Source organism: Alexandromys fortis, unplaced genomic scaffold, assembly GCF_014885135.2.
Source record: "Alexandromys fortis isolate MF-2015 unplaced genomic scaffold, M_Fortis_MF-2015_v1.1 scaffold_14, whole genome shotgun sequence".
Classification (NCBI taxonomy): domain Eukaryota; kingdom Metazoa; phylum Chordata; class Mammalia; order Rodentia; family Cricetidae; genus Alexandromys; species Alexandromys fortis.
This window is the reverse complement of record NW_026067910.1, coordinates 1175012-1193954: the sequence shown is the minus strand read 5'-3', so window position 1 is coordinate 1193954 and position 18943 is coordinate 1175012. Positions and strand designations below refer to the sequence as shown.

At 49.6% G+C, this 18943-nt stretch overlaps 1 protein-coding gene across 5 annotated transcripts in view; it reads left to right on the top strand.

The window, feature by feature from the left end:
• The window catches only part of Fyn (FYN proto-oncogene, Src family tyrosine kinase), a 211453-nt gene extending 192807 nt beyond the window's left edge, over positions 1 to 18646 (top strand). For all 5 annotated transcript variants that reach the window (XM_050138048.1, XM_050138050.1, XM_050138045.1 and 2 more), the window contains 2 exons: positions 6221 to 6352; positions 17018 to 18646. In XM_050138048.1, coding sequence (XP_049994005.1) covers positions 6221 to 6352; positions 17018 to 17226 — 341 coding nt within the window. In that variant the 3' untranslated portion in view covers positions 17227 to 18646. The remainder of the gene's footprint in view (positions 1 to 6220; positions 6353 to 17017) is intronic.
• Positions 18647 to 18943: the final 297 nt, after the last annotated feature.

The following is an 18943-nucleotide window of genomic DNA, read 5'->3' as shown; positions in this document are numbered from 1 at the left end:
GGGCCGTCCTGTTGTCAGTCTGGCCAGTCCTCCAGTTTTCTCTTAGAACTAAGAACATTGAGTCAGGTAGGCTGAGAGTACTGTGCGAACGAGTTCATTCCCAGCCTGAACCAGCAGTGAAAATCTGTAGTTGTAATGTCAGTACTTTCTCCGTGGTCTTTAAAAGTCTCTGTCTAAGAAGATAGCATCTTTGGCCATTGGGTGTTGGATGAATCACTGCTCACGTGGGCCTTTTTTTTTTTTTTTCTGTTAGCACATCTGTTCAGCAGGCTGTGGTCTAACGGGGTTAGTGAAAGTACTGTAGAACAGTGTAAGTGCAGACTAGGCCAACCTTAGAAGATCTACATTGTGCTAAGAGCTACACCCACCAGACAGAGCGCCACACAGTGTCAAAGTGCTCTGATTCTGGAGCCAGGCTCCTTCCGTCCAGATCCCATTTCCATCCTTTACGCGTGTTCCTCAACGCGTGTTCTCTCAGCTGAAGAACGGACATGTTGTTTACATATGTAATTCATGTGTCAGACACGTGGCACCCTTAGCAAGTACCCATTTTCTGTTGAGTAATGCTAGGAGCTCGTGTTGCCCAGCCTTACATTGTTGCTTCTGATCTCATCCCAGAAGACTCAGGAAGGATGGAGAGAGAACTTTGTCACTAGGCAAGTGGAAGGAAAGATGGCATTTCAAGCCAGCTAGTACAGCAGAAGGAAGTGTAACAGGTGTGGGGTACCTGTTACAGGAAGGCAAAGCAAACTGAGCCGGATTAACTGTATGCTTGCAGTGGGGAGAACCAGAGTTGAATAGATGTGTGGGTCCCTGGGAACCAGATGGTGGATTTTGATTCAACTCAGCAGGGACCTCCTGTGTGGTGGAAGAAGGTGGGACAGGAAGCTGCAGTTTAAAAGGATTTAACTGGAAGGGCACTCAGCTGAGGCTCAGTACCAGGGCAAGAGGACTTAGCAGACGTGATGGCTGGAGTCTGACTTTGGCGATGAGCTTAAGCAGGAGAGAGGGATTTTGAGAAAGATGTCAAAGAACAAAGCAAGAGGCTGACATCAACAGCAAGATGATGGATTAGATCGAGAAACAGCAAGAAGGGAAAAAGTCCCAACTACCCTTGTTTTTTTTTTTTTTTTTTGTCCCAAAGCCTGGCAACATAGTGATCGACCCCCAGAAGGTGGAGGGTAAAAAAACAAAACCAAACGGAGGGAGATTCTGTTTGTATCGTAGATTTGCAAAGTAAGAATTAAGAGTTAACTTATAACTCAGTCATTTGGTGAAATGTCCTGCCTACTTCAGGAATCTCCTGCAGTCTCACGTGTACTGAGGTATAAGACAATACCGTGAAAAGCAAACTCAGCCTACAGTTGCTGTATTTCCTGTAAATCCGGTTCCACCTAGAAACCTTGTCCCGTAGCTATTTGGAAGTAAAGAACCAAGAATCCAAATAAGAAACATCTGAATGCGCCCACCCCCTCCCACAGGCAGCAGGCCACGTTGGTAACAAGAGAGAGGGAGATTTCCAAAGGAACAACGGAGAGGAGAGTGTGGGTCTCAGGGCCCTGCGACACTGTGGTTAGACCGTGAGCAAGGAACAGGGGACACTGGGGACCAAAGAAAGACAGAGGCAGGAAGGAGGCTGCATTTGCTGCCCTGAGGAGAACCGGGTGCTCTCTGTGGGGAAACTCTAGACCTGCTTATGGCAGGAAGGAGAGAGAGCAGACCACCTCAGCAGTGGTGGGGGTGGGGTGGTTGTTCTTACAGACAAACTTGGATAATTGAATAGAACCCACACTTTCCTGTCTCTGACTTAAAAGCATAGGTGATTATCAACCCTGGTTCAGATGAAAAGGGCAAGCAACCCCTGAAACCGGAAATGACTGCTGCCCACTTTGCCTTGCTGGACCACTCCGAGGCTCTTGTTCCCTGTCTAATAAAACCGCTGCCCGTTGCAGCAGCATCTGGTGCACTGGCCCCACATCCTTATCAAAGCAGAGCTGGGGCTCCCTCTACATCCCAGATTCACTCCGAGTACCCTGTCTTTAAGGATGTTTAACTTTCACTGGTGTGTGGCAGGTGCTTTTCTGTTGTAGTTAGCAGTTGTCAGGCCTTAAACAGCTATCCAGATGCTGACACCAGGAACAAGGGGAAGATGCCCCAGAGGTAGGAGACCCAATCAGTTGCCTGTAAGAAACCATGGCCAGTCAGCGTGAAGTGGGGGAGGAGCGCTGGAAGCCTAATCCACTGCCCAGCTTCTCTGTCATCCGGTTGGTTCTCCCAGGAGTCTCCTGTTCACCAACATCCCAGGCTCCGAGCTGGAGACAGTCTTCCAGACTACATACCCAGTCCTCAGGGCAGCCCCTCTGTCAAGAGGTGACACTTCTGACAGCCCATGCATTCATCAGACTTTAAGCCATGACAGCTCCAAACCCAGGTTGCTGTGGCAGCCTGGAGCTGGGGACCTGTCCAAGTGTTCCTGGTGAGGTGGAGGTTCCTCGGCCAAATAGCTAAGGATAGAGAAGCAGGGGTTAGCCACAGGGTGGCAGTGGATGCAACTTCTTCTGTCTTGCCTCCTTCCAAGTCTCTTTGGTTCTCTAATTTGACCCAAGTTAAATTTTTGTTCCCTGAGCCCTTGGGACTGTATGGGTGACATTAGTGGATGGCCTTGGACAAACCCTTCTCAGACATGGGATTCATACTGTGCATCCTGCACAGCCATCTGCAGAGACACCAGGCATTAGCAACTGCCTAACACCCCCTTCTCAGAGCCACATTCTTTGTACCCTCTGGAGGCAGGAAGCCAACCAGAAGGAAGCGGAAGTAATGAGATGTGCAGGAAGTGAGCAGGGATTGGTCCTTTTCGTTAGTAGCTTGGCATTGCTGGAATAGAACCTTTTGTCTTCCTTGGAAAGGAAAACGTTGTCTTTAAAGAAATTTCTGGGGAAAACAGAAGGTGGTAGTGCACACCTTTAATCCCACCACATGGAAGCAGAGGCAGGCAAGTCTGTGAGTTCAAGACCAGTCTGGGCTACATTGTGGTTTCCAGGATAGACAGAGATAGACAGAAAACAGCCAAACAAAAGATCTGTTGGGGCTGGAGAGATGGTTCAACATTTAAGTTAATTGAAGACCTGAGTTCGGTTTTCAGCCTCCATGTCAAGTGGTTTTACAACTTGCTGTGTCTCAAACTCCAAGTGATTCCACGCCCTCCTCTGACTTCAGAGGGCACCAGCACATAAGTGGTACAGACACACAAAAATAGAGTAAGTCTTCTTACTTTTCTGTTGAAGGTAGCTGCTAAGAATTTGGAAAAAGACATTCTTTCCCCCTCCCCATCTAACTACCTGTTGGTGTGAAAAGTATTTTATGGCTTACAGAGAAAGAATGCATAAATGTATGTAAGTCCCTGTGGTCCTTCAGAGTTCATACCTACAGATCCATGGTGTCTTGTCAAAGATCCATTACATTATACAGACTGGGTTCTTCTGTGCAAACGTTTGCTTATTGCTTTCTTTACTGTTCCTATAAAATGAGAAAATCAAGCAGACTAGTGTAGGTGGGTGATATATTTACTTTTTAAAACCGGAAATCATAAACATCCTCCTCCAGAAAATCTAGATGGAAGCCTGATGTGGTGGCCCACATCTCTAAGCCCAGCACTTGGGCAGTAGCAGCAAGGAAGACCAGAAGCTGAAGTCTCTCTCAAGGAAGGGAGACCAAAAGAACTCCACCTAAATTGTGGAGTTTGCTTACAGTGTCTGCACTCAGCCAGTATCACATGAGTCCAAGGAACACAGAGGGCTTTTTCCTGCTGATAGGGGACAGGAGTTTACCGCACGCCAGAGTAAAATGGTTCTGTCGTCCTTCAGACATGGTCAGACTTCAAAGCCATCTGGCTTCGGAGATGGTCTAAGTTAGGCTGACTTTAATGTGGCTTCACTTATTGTAAGTAAGAGAATTTGAACTGATATTTGGTCCAGGGCAGTCTGCTCTTGACACTGAAGAAGACTGTCACCCTAGCTCCAGTGGCTTAGAGTCCACGCTGCGTGGACAGAATGCCCAAGGACAGAAAGCCATATGAAGAATGCTTTGAAAGAAGTTTTAAAAACAAAATGACTGCCCAGAGAACCCCAAATCGTGCAGGCAATTGCCAGCACTTAGGAGAAGACAGAAGCAAACAGACTTTAAACATAATGTTCAGGAGCAGAACTGCTTGCCTGCTCCAGCGCTAACGTGAGATACCACGGAGGGAAATCGCAGGATTCTTTTCCGTTTTGATGTCACGCTAGCGTAAAAAAAGATGGAGAAGAAAGCTGCAGCGCTGGGAAATGCCAGGGTGTATTTGCTGAAGTTGTTACCATCTACTGTATTTAAAACAAAAGCGTAATTGCTATAATTTATCACGTCTGGCTATGAAAACCTCCATAACTTGAAGATTTTTATCATTTGCCACTTTTGCACAGTGACTTTTCATAGATGATGCTGTGAAAATTCTGATTTTTATCAGCCTTTGTGTGCTTTCTAGGGGCTCCTGTGCGTAATTAGTATGCCGTAAGCATATCACTGTTTGCATAACTAATGCACAATCCTTATGTTCTCCCTGTGGTCTGTTCAAGAAATGTCCAGAGCCGCTTTACAGTTACTGGTTCGACCATAAAAACACAGGCTGCTGGGTCCATCTTCCCTGTCCACACATTTTAGCAACATGATGAGCAGGGCGGGCCCCCACCTTTCCTTTAGATGTGGAGAAAAGAGGATTCGCCACAGCTCAGAGAGACATTTTAAAGATGCAATCTAGCCGGGCGGGCGGTGGTGGTGCACACCTTTAATCCCAGCACTCAGGAGGCAGAGGCAGGCGGATTTCTGTGAGTTCGAGGCCAGCCTGGTCTACAAGAGCTAGTTCCAGGACAGGCACCAAAAACTACAGAGAAACCCTGTCTCGAAAATCCAAAAAGAAAGAGAGACAGAGAGAGAGAGAGAGAGAGAGAGAGAGAGAGAGAGAGAGAGAGGGGCAATCTACTGCCTTTGGCATGTCTGCCACTTGACCCTATGAAGTCAGATTCATAGGCTCGTCATCACGGCGAGCCCTATCTTACAAGTCCTTGGGTTGAACCGGCTCTGACGGGCAGGAGGAAGGTGATATGCAGCGCAGCATAAAACACCTCTCAGGGCTGCAGATGGCTGCTACGGGGAGAGAGGAGAGAGAAATCAGCCACAGACAGGATCGCTGCTCTGTACTCATTGCTCTGGGGGAGGGGGCGTGAAGAAAACCGAGGAAATACAGCCCATTTTAGTGTAATAGGCATGCTACCTCCATTCACCTCTGCCCTGGGGGAAGCTGGAACTTTTGTAGTTTTGTGGCACCTCATAAGGGCAGTCTATAGTTTAGATACCAGAGGACACAGGAGAACAGCAGCATCTAATCCTGTATGTTTTATTAAATCATAGCATTATTTTGAATACATATGGTCTTAGTGTTCTATTGCTGTGCGAGACACCATGACTATGACAACTATAAAGAAAATATTTAATCGGGGCTTGCTTATGGTTTCAGAGGTTTAGTCCATTGTCATGGGGAGGAACATGGTGGCTAGAAAAGTAGCTGAGAGTTCTATATTCAGACCTCAGGCAGCAGGAATAGAGAGGGCCACTGGGCTGGTCTTGGGCTTCTAAAACCCCAAAGCCCCCATTGACACACTTCCATCAATAAGGCCACGCCCCCAATCCTTCTTAGTACCGCCACTCCCTGATGAGTAAGCATTCAAATATATGAGCCTATGGGGACCTTTCTTATCCAGTCTCTCTCTCTCTCTCTCTCTCTCTCTCTCTCTCTCTCTCTCTCTCTCTCTCCTCTCTCTCTCTCTTTCTCTCTCTCTCTCTCACACACACACACATTTCCTAAATCACAAGTCAAGAACCACACTCCAGACCAAGCCCATGGCATTCAGTGTGATTGTGAATTCATGTTCAAGAAGCCAGCTCCCCTTTTTGCTGAGATATTGAGGGTTTTGAAGCCCAGTTCTTTGAAGGGAGAATTAAAGTGATTTGGTTTAAGTCACAGAGGCCAGGCCTGGACCATACATCCTCTCAGCCCCCATGTATTCCTTTTCCACTGCCTTCCTATCCTCCTCCTTCAACCTGTCCCCTGAAGATAACTTCCCTCGTCCCTCCTCACCTGGCACAGGCTCTCCACCTCAGAAATAACCAGGTCTTTGTTCTGCAGGTGCCAAGTTTCCCATTAAGTGGACAGCTCCTGAAGCAGCCCTGTATGGAAGGTTCACAATCAAGTCTGACGTGTGGTCTTTCGGAATCTTACTCACAGAGCTGGTCACCAAAGGAAGAGTGCCCTACCCAGGTAAGAGCCCCAACCTGAGAAGTGGGCTCCCCCTTGACTGAGTTTTATAAAAATCTTGTCCAATTACCTGTCCAAACCCTGGGCTCAGTCTTCTGCCAAGGTGTTTAGCCAGGGGAATGCAGAACTATGACCTGCACACCAAGCTCAGTGTGCCAAGCAGAGGTATAAATGCTCCGGTTCCCACAGGTCATAGAATTTGTCCTGTCTCAGTAGGTGTGTGTGTCATGCCTCCCAGAGCAGAAATGTCACTAGCTGAGCCTATGCCCAAATGGAGTTTGTAGACATGTCTGGAAAGAGAAAGATTCTTGGTGCTTTTAGAGCAGGAAGGTGCCAGAACCTGTTCTCTTCTGAGGCTCCAACTCCAGATGGCCCCAGGGTAGAGGCGCACGCAAGGCATTTAGAGTGTTCGCCGCCTGTGGCTGGATCCACTGCAAGGAAGGGAGTGGATTACAAAGGGCCTGGAGCCTCGTGGAGCCTGCAGTTGTTCCGGGGCGTCATATGCTTCCTCTCTGGAGGAGCTATGGGTTAAGGTTATCCGTGCTCAAATTCATTAACTTAGCCCGACGGAAACATAAAGGCCACTGGTGCCATTTCACCTCCACGCTTTACTGGTTACGGCACAGGGACGATCTGCTATTTGAAATGTTAAGGACATATTTTTTAGTTACTGCTGAGCAAAAAAAAGAGCGTAGCTGGCTCACTCTCTTCATTCCCTGCCTTTAAAAGAAAAAAAAAAAAAAAAAGAAGCTTTAAAAAAAAAAAAAAAGCCCGCAGTGATGGAAACGATAGTAGAGATTAATGAGGAATGGAGGTCTCTTGCAAATCCCGGGCTTGTAATCATATCTCTGCAGAGGAGCCAGCGAGAGCCGATTAATTTGTAATCCCTTTGTTCATTTTGTCTGATTGTTTCTGGTCATCGTCAGAGAGCAGAGCAGTGTTCATCAAGAGCCTCTCTTGTCTCGGCTAGTACAGCCTCCAGACCTCTGAGAGAGCAGGGTTGGCACTGAGGCAAAATTAACAGAGTGCTGGCCTCCGAAGCCCCAGCGCCAGCTTTTGGAGGTGCGGGTGTAAGTCTGTGTTAGCTGTGCCGCTGCCGCCGCCACCAGCGTGTACAAGTGGGCAGAGTCCGTAGGGCTAGTCAACCAGCAGAGAAGAAAGGGCTGCCCAGGAAGGGGCGGGGCACAGCATGGGTGCTTTTGAATTGCTTCTTGAGGAGGAAGAAGATATGCCATCTCCAGATTTTTAAAGATGAGAAGGCACTTTTATTTTTAAAAATGTATTATTGTCTACATTTTGAGCTAATTTCTTCCTGATTTCCCCAGGTTGGTAGACACCCGGTGTGTTAAAAGCAATCACTCACGGGAAAAGGTTAATGTTCTGCATTTCTGTGTGTCCTTTCCTCCCGTAATTCTAAGCTGCTTTTTGTTTCCTGGGTCACGCGCTGAAGCCAAGACAAAGAGGTGGAGGCGGGGGCCTCAGAAGAGAAGGCAGGTGTCTTCGGAGACAAGTTTTTGTCAGGCTGGGTTTTAGCCCAAAGAAAATACAAGTTAGATTGGATCCATTCACTCGTCATCAATCGGTGTGACCTGTGCTAGTGCTTGGTCCCTTGGGAATGGTACAGAGTAAGGCATTCGGCTCTCGGGTGGCACAGAGCAGTGCATGCGGGGAGAACGGTGAGCCAGGAATAAATGGAGACCTGCGTGCATGGATCTTATTGTCAGGTAGAGTAAGCATCAGATCTAGGACCCACTCGGCCTTATTCATGCCGTCTTTATGGAAGGTAGATTTCTAAGTGTACCAGCTGTGTGTATGCCCCCAACCTTCGCTCTCATTGTATGGCTGAAGTAGGCTCAGAAGGAGGCCGGTCACTGAGAGTACCGTGAAAAGAGCAAAGGCGTTTGAAGTGAGAACTGAGTCCAGCAGAGTGTGTGGATTTCTGCTGGTCAGCAGATGCTGGTCTGCCATAGGCCTACGTAACTGCACCTGTCTGCAGGGGCCACGGGGGAGGCAGAAGGCAAGTACACCAGACCGCGGAGGGCAGGAGGGTTTGCTCACAGTGAGGAAGCCAAGTCCCTCCACACCCCCAGAAAGGCAGCAAAAATTACTCCAAGTTTAAGGAGCTGTAGGGAGGGTCCGAGAAGAGGGTACCCCATGTGATGATGCTCCTGGAAAGGGGCAGAGCCAGCTGTCCGGGGGGGGGGGGGGGGGGGCCCCCGGGGGGGGGGGGGGGGGGGGGGGGGGGGGGGGGGGGGGGGGGGGGGGGGGGGGGGGGAAGCCTCTGTGCTGCCCTGGAGAGAGACACTGCAGCCTGGCAGGTTGACTTGAGAGCCCAGGGAGCTGTGTCAGGGAGCCTGTGACAGGAGCTGCGTACACCACAGAGAGCCGGTCCCAGACCTGCTCTGATAGCCACAGACACTGCTTCATCTTATTTTTTTTAAACTCAGCTATAATCACATTTAATTGGACTTCTGAATTTGACAGAAAACTCTTCTTGAGCGAGAAGCTCTGTAGAGGGATTGCAATTACAGGACCATTATCCTAACAAAGGGGAGCCGACAGTGTCATTAGGCATTATGTAGATGTCACCATGGTTGTTGGTGTGTCCCAGTCAGTCAGCACAGACTGCAGGGTCACCTCGCTTCAACTCTCCTGCACCCGATCTCTTATTCCCTGCCAGAGGCGTCCAGGACAGCGTCCCAATCCCTGTTTATCAGACGCTTCCATTCTCTACTGTGACACGGTAATTTCTCAGGTGCCTAGAATGTAATTCCAAATAATTCTCCTCTCAAGAATGGTAGGTGGTGGTAAACTTTCCCTAGTTCTTTCATACCTGAGAACGGTCCTTTGTCACCATGTCACACAGGAAAGGTGCTCTGGCTTGGAAGTGACAGCGGAGTGAGAGGGGGGATCGATTTATAAGTGAGCTTTGCAAAAGCTGCTCAGATATTTCTGCCTGGCATGAAAGCCAGTCCAGAGGTGTGCCTGGGAGAACTCAGAGGGTAACGTGAGAGGCGTGGCCCAATGACGGGCAGATTAGCGGTGACCACATGCATAGGTAGGGAGCACTCACTGGAGACAAAAGAAGGCTGGAGACACAGAAGCTGAGCCAGGGCCTTGAAACAGGAAGAGGCATATTGAAATGCCCTGAGAGCGAAGGGAGGTGGCCAGGTGAGGAGGGCTGCTTCCAAGTTGTGTGACAGCGAGGGACAGCGTTGCAGAGCACAGCCGCTGGCTGCCGTCGCTGCTGCAACCTGACCAGTTGCACCCTCATCGTTGGGCAGGGTTGTAGCCGTTCTTTGCATCAAGATTAGAGCTCTTTTATGCCAACCATTGTTGGACGTGAGAAACGGGGATGCTGGTGGCCAAAGCTGCTTCCTGTGCTTGATGCGTAGAGCCATGGTTCTGCTTCTTAGCCTGCCATTTCACCTCCACAACCTGTCTCAAATCCTTTCCTTCGGCCTTCGCTGCCACTGCCCACATGAAGCTGTCACCACCGGAGAGTGACCTCCCAATGGAACTTCCTGCCCTTGGTCTCCCCCTCCCTCCCTTCTTCCACCGCCATTCTGTCATTGTCACCAGCAGAAATGGTATCCTGAAAAACAGATGAGTTATCTCCCTCTGGTCCTGGCTAAAGATTCCCAGACTTCCCTTTGGCCTCCAGATAACTCCAGGAGGCCACATCTTGAACAGCGCCTTATCAGCCTTTCCTTCACTCCGTCCACAAATATTATCGAATGCCTGTTATGTGTGGAGTGCTGCTCCAGACCCAAGGGTCATAGCAGTGAGACGATGTGAAAACCCCTGCCCGCAGGAAGAGTTTTCCTGAAGAAGATACACAAAAAAGACCTATAAACTATGTTCACACGTGCTAGTAGTGTTGAGCGGGAGAGAAAAGGAGGGTCGCTAGGAAATGGTGGCAATGGAAGAGTCACTAGGAGGTACCCTCTGCGTGTAACTCTGATGGAAGCAAACTTGGGCCAGGGGGTATCTCGGGGGACTGTGCACACATGCAGGGGGCCAGGGAGCAGGAGGTGTTGACTCCTGGCAGATAGGGTCCTGCAGGGTTGTAAGCAAGTATGCTTTTACTCTTCTGGTTGCTGTTGTTCATTTTGAGATTATAGAATAATTAAGATTTCTCCTTTGTGTCTCCCCACTCTAAGCCCTCTTGTTGACCCCTCCCCACTCCTGAAAATCTGTATCATCTTTTTCATCGATTGTTATTGCATGTATATGTAGTGTGTGTATGTGTGTGTGTGCGCGTGTGTGTGCGTGTGTGTGTTTGTGCGTGTGTGTGTGCGTGCGTGTGTATGTATGTGTGTGTGTATTGCGTGTGTGTGTGTGCGTGTGTGTATGTGCGTGTGTGCGTGCGTGTGTGTGTGCGTGCATGTGTGTGCGTGTGTGTGCGTGTGTGCGCGCACACACACTCCTAAGTGTAACCTGTGGAGTACATGTCCTGTGGAGGACAATGTTACTTGTCCTGTGTCTTCAGGGCTGCTCATTCTGCACTAGACAGCCAGTTACTGTGTTCTCCCCTGGGGAGGGCCATCTCTCTGGCGTTACCTGCAGTTCTTTGTGTAGAGTTGAGGCCTTATGGGCTTTTTTCCATGCAGTGTGGCATGCCTGTTAGTATCCTCTTTGTTTAGTTCATGTTTGGGCAGTCATGTTGGTGAGACTTCACAGGTATAGCTTCTGGTATCACTAGGAGACAGAGTGTCATTGAGCTCCCTGACCACTGGCTCTTGCTATCTCCCCGCCCCCTCTTTCATAGTGCCCCCCCCCCCGAGCCTGAGGTATAGGGGTGTTTTGTAGGTGTAAGCTTCTTCTCTTACCGAATGCCATGTGAAGTGATGAGGCGGAGAGAGGGGCACAATCTGATTCTGTCCCCGGCTGTCCCCCTCCCGTCACATTCTAGCCCAGACACACCAAGGAGTCTTTGCTTGTGTGTGACAGGTCTCACTGTGTTGGGCTAGAACTGGCTATGTAGACGAAGCTGACCTCAAACTCACAGAGGTCTACTGCCTGCCACTGCCCCCCTCCCCAATGCTGGGATAAAAGGCGTGCATCAGCACGTCCTGGGTGTTTCCTTTGAAGCACATCTATCAATTCCCAATAGCTCTGCCTTCCTTGAGGGCAACAGGACATCTTTCATGATCTGCAATTCCCGGCAGTGTCTGCCCACAGTAGACTCCGTGTAAGCAAATAAAGGGATGGGTGGATATGACAAGGGAGACTTTTCAAAAAGGAAGAAGAGCTCACAGGTTTTTTAAACACTTTAAAGGTTGGTCCATGGCCCACAAAGCCTTTCTTACCCTACTCAGTTGTCTTTGCACACGGCTGACAGGGGATGAATCCCCCCAGCTACAAGGTAGCACCTGTCCCCAGAGTTCTAGGGTGTTGACCCTGTTTTCAAATACCATATCCAGTAACCTGATAGGCAGAATGTCCTGGCTTTGTTTTGCCGTGGCCCTTAACAGAACACCTGCCTGTGTTCTGGCAGGACCTGGCAGAGCAGGAATGTTCTCGTAAGCAAATCCATCTATCCATGTGTTTGAAGAGCCCTCAGATCCTTCAGAGAGTGCCAGCTGCTTGACTTTTTTGAGCATATGTAGTCACTTGATAATGCCTGAGAGAGGTGAGGGAGGCCCGCCGGCCATCCATCCAAGTGCTAGCGCCTTCTGGAAAGAACGGAGCCCCTTGCTCCCTCCCCCTGTGATTCCTCACTGCACAAAGTTTCATGTTCAAGCTGCCGAAAGGGACGGGTTCTCTGTGACGTAGCAAGGTTTGAACTTTCAAGTAGAAGGGGGGTGAGAAACAGCTCGAAGAGGCCAACCTGGGCCAATCTGCCTCCCCTGCCTGCCTGTGTCCTCTGTGGTCCCCAGGGCCAAAGGCCTCCAGTTCAGAGAGGGAGCCCCACCTGAATGCTGTCACCTCCCCTGCAAGGTTTGTCTTGGCCAGTGTGGTTAATGAGAGGAAGGGAGAGGATCAGAGAATACCTGTGAGCTAGGACACTGGGAAGGGACATTGGCTCCTGGCGCATTTCGAACCCAGCATGCTGCTTCCATCCAGTCTCACTGCGCAGGCTCTCCTTCCAAGTCGGCACCTTCACCCTCCTTGTCACTTCTCTATTCAGAGGACAGAGAAGTTTCTTATAACACTGTCTTATCAAAAAGCAGCTATGCTTGCCCAGGCCTCGTAATCCCAGTGCTCAGGAGACTGGGGCTGGAGGATTGCTGTTAGTGTGAAGTCAGCCTGGGCACCATAGCAAGACCTTGTCTCCAAAAAAATAAAGAAAAGGAGAAAAGCCCCAAAATCATAATATTGCATCATCGACTTCCAACAGCCTTTGCGTGTAGCGCGCACCCCCATCACTTCCGATTTCATTAAACCGTGCGTTTAATAAGAACAGCCGCCCCCAGGTGATTGGCGAGGTGGGCCACAGTGAACAAAGCCAGGGATTACTGTGTCCTCTCAAGGCCAGTCATTCATTTCTGTCCGTACTCTTTGGCCAGCATCCCTCCACCCCGGATTTGTACTCTGGTCCACGAAGCCTGTCTCAGAGCCTCCTGGTTGTTCCTGTAAGATGAGAAAGCACTTGGTAATCTGGCAGCACGAGTGTGCGATGGCGCGGTGTGCGCTCGTGCTGAGCAAGCGCCATTAACTCCGACGTCCTCTCAGCACCATGTGGCCGCTCTCTCGACAGCGAGCGGGCTGATGGGGTTTTTAGAGAGCTTATGCAGAGAAGCGAAGGGCCTCAGACAGAAGGCCACATTCATATCTAATATCGAACCATCCCTTTTCATGACAAGCTCAGTTTGCAAACGAAATCTAGTATCAGGCAACCGGAGTATCATTTCCACAGTTAGAACAGTTCTTCACACGGCGCAAGAGTTCAAATCCCCACAGCCATGGTGAGGCCCGGGTGCCAGTGTGAATAAACAACAATCCCACTGTGTGCAGATGGGGCCCCTCTGAGGTCCCCCAGGAACAAACCCACTGAGTGCAGATGGGGCCCCTCTGAGGTCCCCCAGTAACAAACCCACTGAGTGCAGATGGGGCCCCTCTGAGGTCCCCCAGAAACAAACCCACTGAGTGCAGATAATGGAAAGCAGTGAAACATTAATACTTCTAAGATTTTGTCCCAAGCAGCTGACAATGTCTGTGCATGCGAGAATCCATGTTGGTGCCTGCACAGTCAGCATCTGAAAGGGAGAGTTGGGACCTCTTGTGTTTGAGAAAGAAGCCATCAAAATGACTCAAGAAGAACAATGCAGCCGTGATGTCAAAGAGCAAATGAGTCCAGGTGGCCAGAGGATGTTAGGGGCAGGAGGACGGGAGGTGCTAGAGCCATGGCCATGTTTATAAACACAAAGATTTGAGGGGAGACCTCAGACTGTGAGCTCAGGACCACATCGCTGGATCCTGTGAGGGTGACCCTCCAAAATGGCCCCACTTGGGGAAAGAGCAGGGGCATGTTGTTCTCCCGAGCTGTGGGAGCACAGGAGAAGCTTGAGACCAGACTGGGGAATGGGTATTTTTCAAAATATAACCATGATGCATTTAACTGAGGTTCTATCTGTGAAAGGAACACTAGCTGAACATCCAGACTGCATTGAAGGTTTGTTGAGGAGCTACCAGGTCTGCAGGACAGCCTATGTGTGTCCTGGCCTCTGTGTGGTTGGGTGAGAGCTGGTCCCAGTCCCTGTCCACTTGTCGCTCTCAGCCAATTGTAGAGTCTAATAGCCTGCTTTTCAGCCAAGCTGCTCTTGACACGTTTCCGTTCCCTCAGTACATGGCACTGTTCATATATTCCCCAGACTCTGCATGGTCTGGAGAGAGAACACATGAAGAGGAGGAGGAGGGTGGGAGGTGGGTTGCCGCAGGATAGGAGGTAGCAAGCTAGGAAGTTACATCAAAGCTGACCACGTGGCCCTTCTGGTCTGGCCCGGTCATCGTCCTGCATAGACTGAGGTGTGGCTCCATCCCATGACTACAGCTATCCAGGAAGGAGGCCCACCCCAGCAAATGTGGCGTGCCAATTCAGGTTGTCACAACTGCTATGTCCAAGTCTTGGGCGGAGCACTGGAAAAATAGGATTGACCCAAATGACCAGTTAAACTTTCCATTGGCAGAGACTGAATTAAAAGTTTAAAAGAAAAGAAACATTTCCATTTGAGGAGTTTGGTTTTTAATGAAATAAAACAATACTGACATAAGATCCACAGAGTCATGGGAAAGTGGTTAACTGAATTCTGTGGTGCTGTTCTGGGCACTTGGTACCAGGTTAAAGCCCTGAGATGAATTTGGGACATCGTAGCTTCTCCCAGAGAAGCCTGTCACGCCTCTGAGCTGCAGGCCTCTTCAGATCTCGCCTCCAGTTCCAGGGGTTCCCAGCAGGAGTCAGAACAAGGGAGACTCGTACAGACTCAGACTGTGTGGCTCCAGAAACGCTGTAAACTAAGAATTTTATCTACTGTATTGTGCAGTGAAGAGTTGCTTCAAAGAACGCAAGTCCCAGTGTGTGGCACCCTCTCTTCCTGAAGTTGGCTGCTTCTTAGCCAACCCCTGGGAGCAGATGATACACATTTGAATCAGACATTTTTTTGAGAAGTGAGTGCAGCACAGGCGTGTGTTACATAACACGGAGGGAGAATCTGGGCTGGAACACAGGCGGAAGTGAGCACCACCGTGGCGTGGCGTCAGGGAGGGTTTGTGACTAGTTCAGATCTGTGATGCAGCCAAGTGAGTTCCAGTGACTTTCTGATTTCCGAGTTTATTGGAGTTTGGAGATGTGGCTGAGTAGATGCCGGCCCCAGCCCCTGGCCCCTGGCCCCGTCTGTCTGGAGCACCTTGGGAAAGGGCTGCAAGCGCTGTACCTCCCTTTGCCTCCGGATCCCTGCCTGGTTCCTAGCTCTTCAGTACTGGGAGGAGGATTTGGGCTCCTTGGTGTCAGGCAATACCCAGCAGAAGATGGCAGTCCCATACTGAGCTCTGACCTCTCCCAAGGCAAGGGACAGCCTGACCTGGGTGAGGTTATTGGTTACATTGAAGGTCTGCTTGAACACGGCCACAAGAATGTGTGGGTGTTATCATCTCCGGAAATTACAAAGTCGGAGAATAAACTTCCTGTGAGAGCTCTAACAAACAAGTGACCGAAATTGGTGTCAGCAAGGAGACCAAGGCTGGGCCCCGCTTCCAAAGAGAACAACTAAGAATCATCTGCCAACCCAGAAATGCATGTTTCCCACAAGGAGAACAGGACACACAACTTCTGGTCAGGCGACCTGGTTCTGACCAGGATTAAAGATGGCTGCGTTGCATGTGTGTGTCTTCCTTCCTAGTGACAGCCCCAGTTTCATGCTATCGCTTACAGCTGTTGTTCCTGTAAACAGGCAGAAAAAGAAAATAATTAGGCAAGGGGGAGAGAGAGTACCTGAGAGTAGTTGGGAAGGGGTCACACTCAGTGTGGTATTTCCTGTGCTGTCACGTGACCGGCTGCGCTCAGCCTCCCACAGTGTGCAGTGTGAGAACGTGGGCTAGGGGCAGCTCCTGCATAGGGGCAGGAAGGTCTCAGATGATAGATGGCCTGCCCTAGGTCAGCCATAAACAAAGGCTCCGAGACGACACCCTGCCCACCTGTCAAAAGTTCCCAAGCCTCAGAGCACTAGGACGGTCACCAGGCCAGATGATGCCCAGGCCTGCGGGCATGTGGGCACGTCCCAGACACCATGCACAGGCGTGGTGAAAACCACAAAGGTCCCAAATAGATCGTGTATGTCCTGCGAATAGAAGCCTGCTTGCTCGTGTTCCGTGGGGTATTTGTGTGTGTGCTTTATTCACAGAGAGGCTTCCTTTTTCACTGTGTGTGTGTGGATATCGATGCATGTAAGTTCAGGTGTCTGCCAAGGCCAGAGCTTTCAGATCCTCTGGAGCTGGACTTACAGGCCGCTGTGAGCCGCCCAGTGTGCATGCTGGGAACCGAGCTCGGGATCTCTGCCCGAGCAGGACACTCTCTGAACCGCTAAGCCATCTCCTCCACGCCTGTATTTTTATCTGTTCAACTGAGGTATAATTTGCATGTAACAAATTTTCCTTTTACAATATACTTCCATGCATTCGGACTAAGAGCCATGTCAGTACATACATGCTACATGGGCATCACAGACTGCAGCCTGTGGGCCAAGCCTGGCGCCCAACCTGGCTTTCTTTTAACCCGTTTCAGTGGCATAAAGAAAGCAAAGCTTGCATTAGCCCACACAGACAAAAATATTTGCCGTGGGCCCTTCGCAGGAAGAGCACGGGCATTTGACACGCCCCTTCCCCCACCTTTCACTCGTGCCCCCTACCCCGCAGCCACCACTGGTCTGCTTTCCACCACACGGTCTTTTTCCTTTCGAGAGCCTTCCATAAATGAAGCCATCCAGTATGCCGCCTTTTGTGTCTGGCTTTTCTCTTTTGCAGGCTTTGAGATTCCCTGTCCGGGCTTCTGCATCTAGGAGTTCTTCATTCCTTTGTTCCGTCCTCTCTGCATGGCGTGACAGCCGCTTAAAGGCAGGGTTCTCCTGCCGAGAGGGTGGATGGCATCCTCCTCCTTTAACCACGGGCAGCCTGGCGGTCAGGGCCTGGCGCCCAGGAGTGCCCACTTCTCACGGCCTCTTGTCTTTGCAGGTATGAACAACCGGGAGGTGCTGGAGCAGGTGGAGAGGGGCTACCGGATGCCCTGCCCACAGGACTGCCCCATCTCCCTGCACGAGCTCATGATCCACTGCTGGAAAAAGGATCCGGAAGAGCGCCCCACTTTCGAGTACTTGCAGGGCTTCCTGGAGGACTACTTTACGGCCACGGAGCCCCAGTACCAGCCAGGGGAAAACCTGTGAGCACCTGCTCTTCGGAGACCTCTCGCCAGAGGCCTCCCCACCCCTCCCCATTAGCTTCCAGTTCCGTAGCCAGCTGCCCCTGAGCAGCGAGAACCGTCCAGGATCAGATTGCATGTGACTGAAGCCGACGACCTTCCACGGCCTCATTAATGACACTTCTGTCCCCAGTCCGAACCTCCTCTGTGAAGCATCCGAGACAGAACAGTGTTGTTTCTCAGACTTTGGAAATGCATTGTATCGATGTTATATGTCAAAGGCCAACCTCTGTTCCGTGTAAATAGTCGCTCCCGTGCCAACAACCCTAGTGCTTTCCTTTTTTAAAAAAGAAAAAAAAAATGCAAATCCTATGTGATTTTAACTCTGTCTTCACCTGATTCAACTAAAAAAAAAAAAGTATTATTTTCCAAAAGTGGCCTCTTTGTCTAAAACAATAAAATTTTTTTTCATGTTTTAACAAAAACCGATCAGGACAGGTGTTTGTTTTTTTTCTTTTTTATACATGAGTATATATATATATAAACATGTTCCTGTACATACACCATGTGGGTGCTACCATGGAGACCGTGGCCCACAAAGGCCGCGTAGTTACAGGACCAGAGGGAGGATCGCTGCAGAAACCTGCATCTCCGCACGGGTGTCGTGTTCCGAAAGCCGGTGGCCTCATTTTTTGACTTCTACACAGCATGAAATTCCCCCCTTCCTTTGGATTGCACTTTTCGGTTCCTGATCGTACCTGTAGGTTACTGTTGGTGTGACTCTTCTCAGGTCCCTGAGCTGAGTTCACACATCTCGGGACCGGCTTTTGCTCCGGCGTACTGTGACCTGTTCTTGAGACTTGAAAGAGAGCACATTTAAGCAAGCAGACGGTCCTGCCAGGAGAGCGCGAGACGGAGACCACACAGACTTCCTGTATAAATATGAATGCTGAAGTGTTTCAAATGTTCTTCTTTTATTTAATAAATCTTGTAACCACATTTAAATGGTCTAAAACCCATATAGCATTGTAGTCACGGCAACCTACTAAAACTACTTTCTCATGCAACTAAAACTTACGGGGAAGGCAAGGGTGGGGGGGGGTTGTACATGTCCCATTGTAAAGTAAGTGTTCGATGTCCTGTACTGCTAATGAATGGCTCTCCGTGTCCAGAGTACTCCAGTCAATAACTATGCACTACTTTACATTTCATGGGGGTGCACAAAAAAGAATTACATTTTTAGTTGCTCTTTGTACCAACCTTGAATTACATATGTTTAACAACAACAGAGCGATTCCTATTTCTATTGAGTTTTTTAATACTGAATAGCAACTCGGAAGTCTTAATTCCTTTTTTTGTTGATGATTTATTTGTGAGTTTACATTTTTAAATTGTTTAACTTTCTTAATTTAGTAATTAAAGAGAGCATTTTACATTTGAAACAATTGGTTCGTTTGTGTACGTCACAGGAGGTCCCCAGGCGCTCTGTGGCATAGCTGTCCCGCACCAGATGGGGAGAAGCACCTGGTGAATTGGGCCATTGCTCAGTGATTTCCAAATGACAGAAACATGAGGAACATCTGGAGATGCTCCCCCACCAAAAGGCAAAGCGATTGGCTGGTTCCGAGAGTTGTTACAGCAGAACTGGGCGTGCCCGAGCACTGTAGCTTACCTGACCCTGTCTCTAAGTGGAATGAACTGGGCTTCCCTTGTAGAGTCCTTCCTGACCTCAAGACATAAAT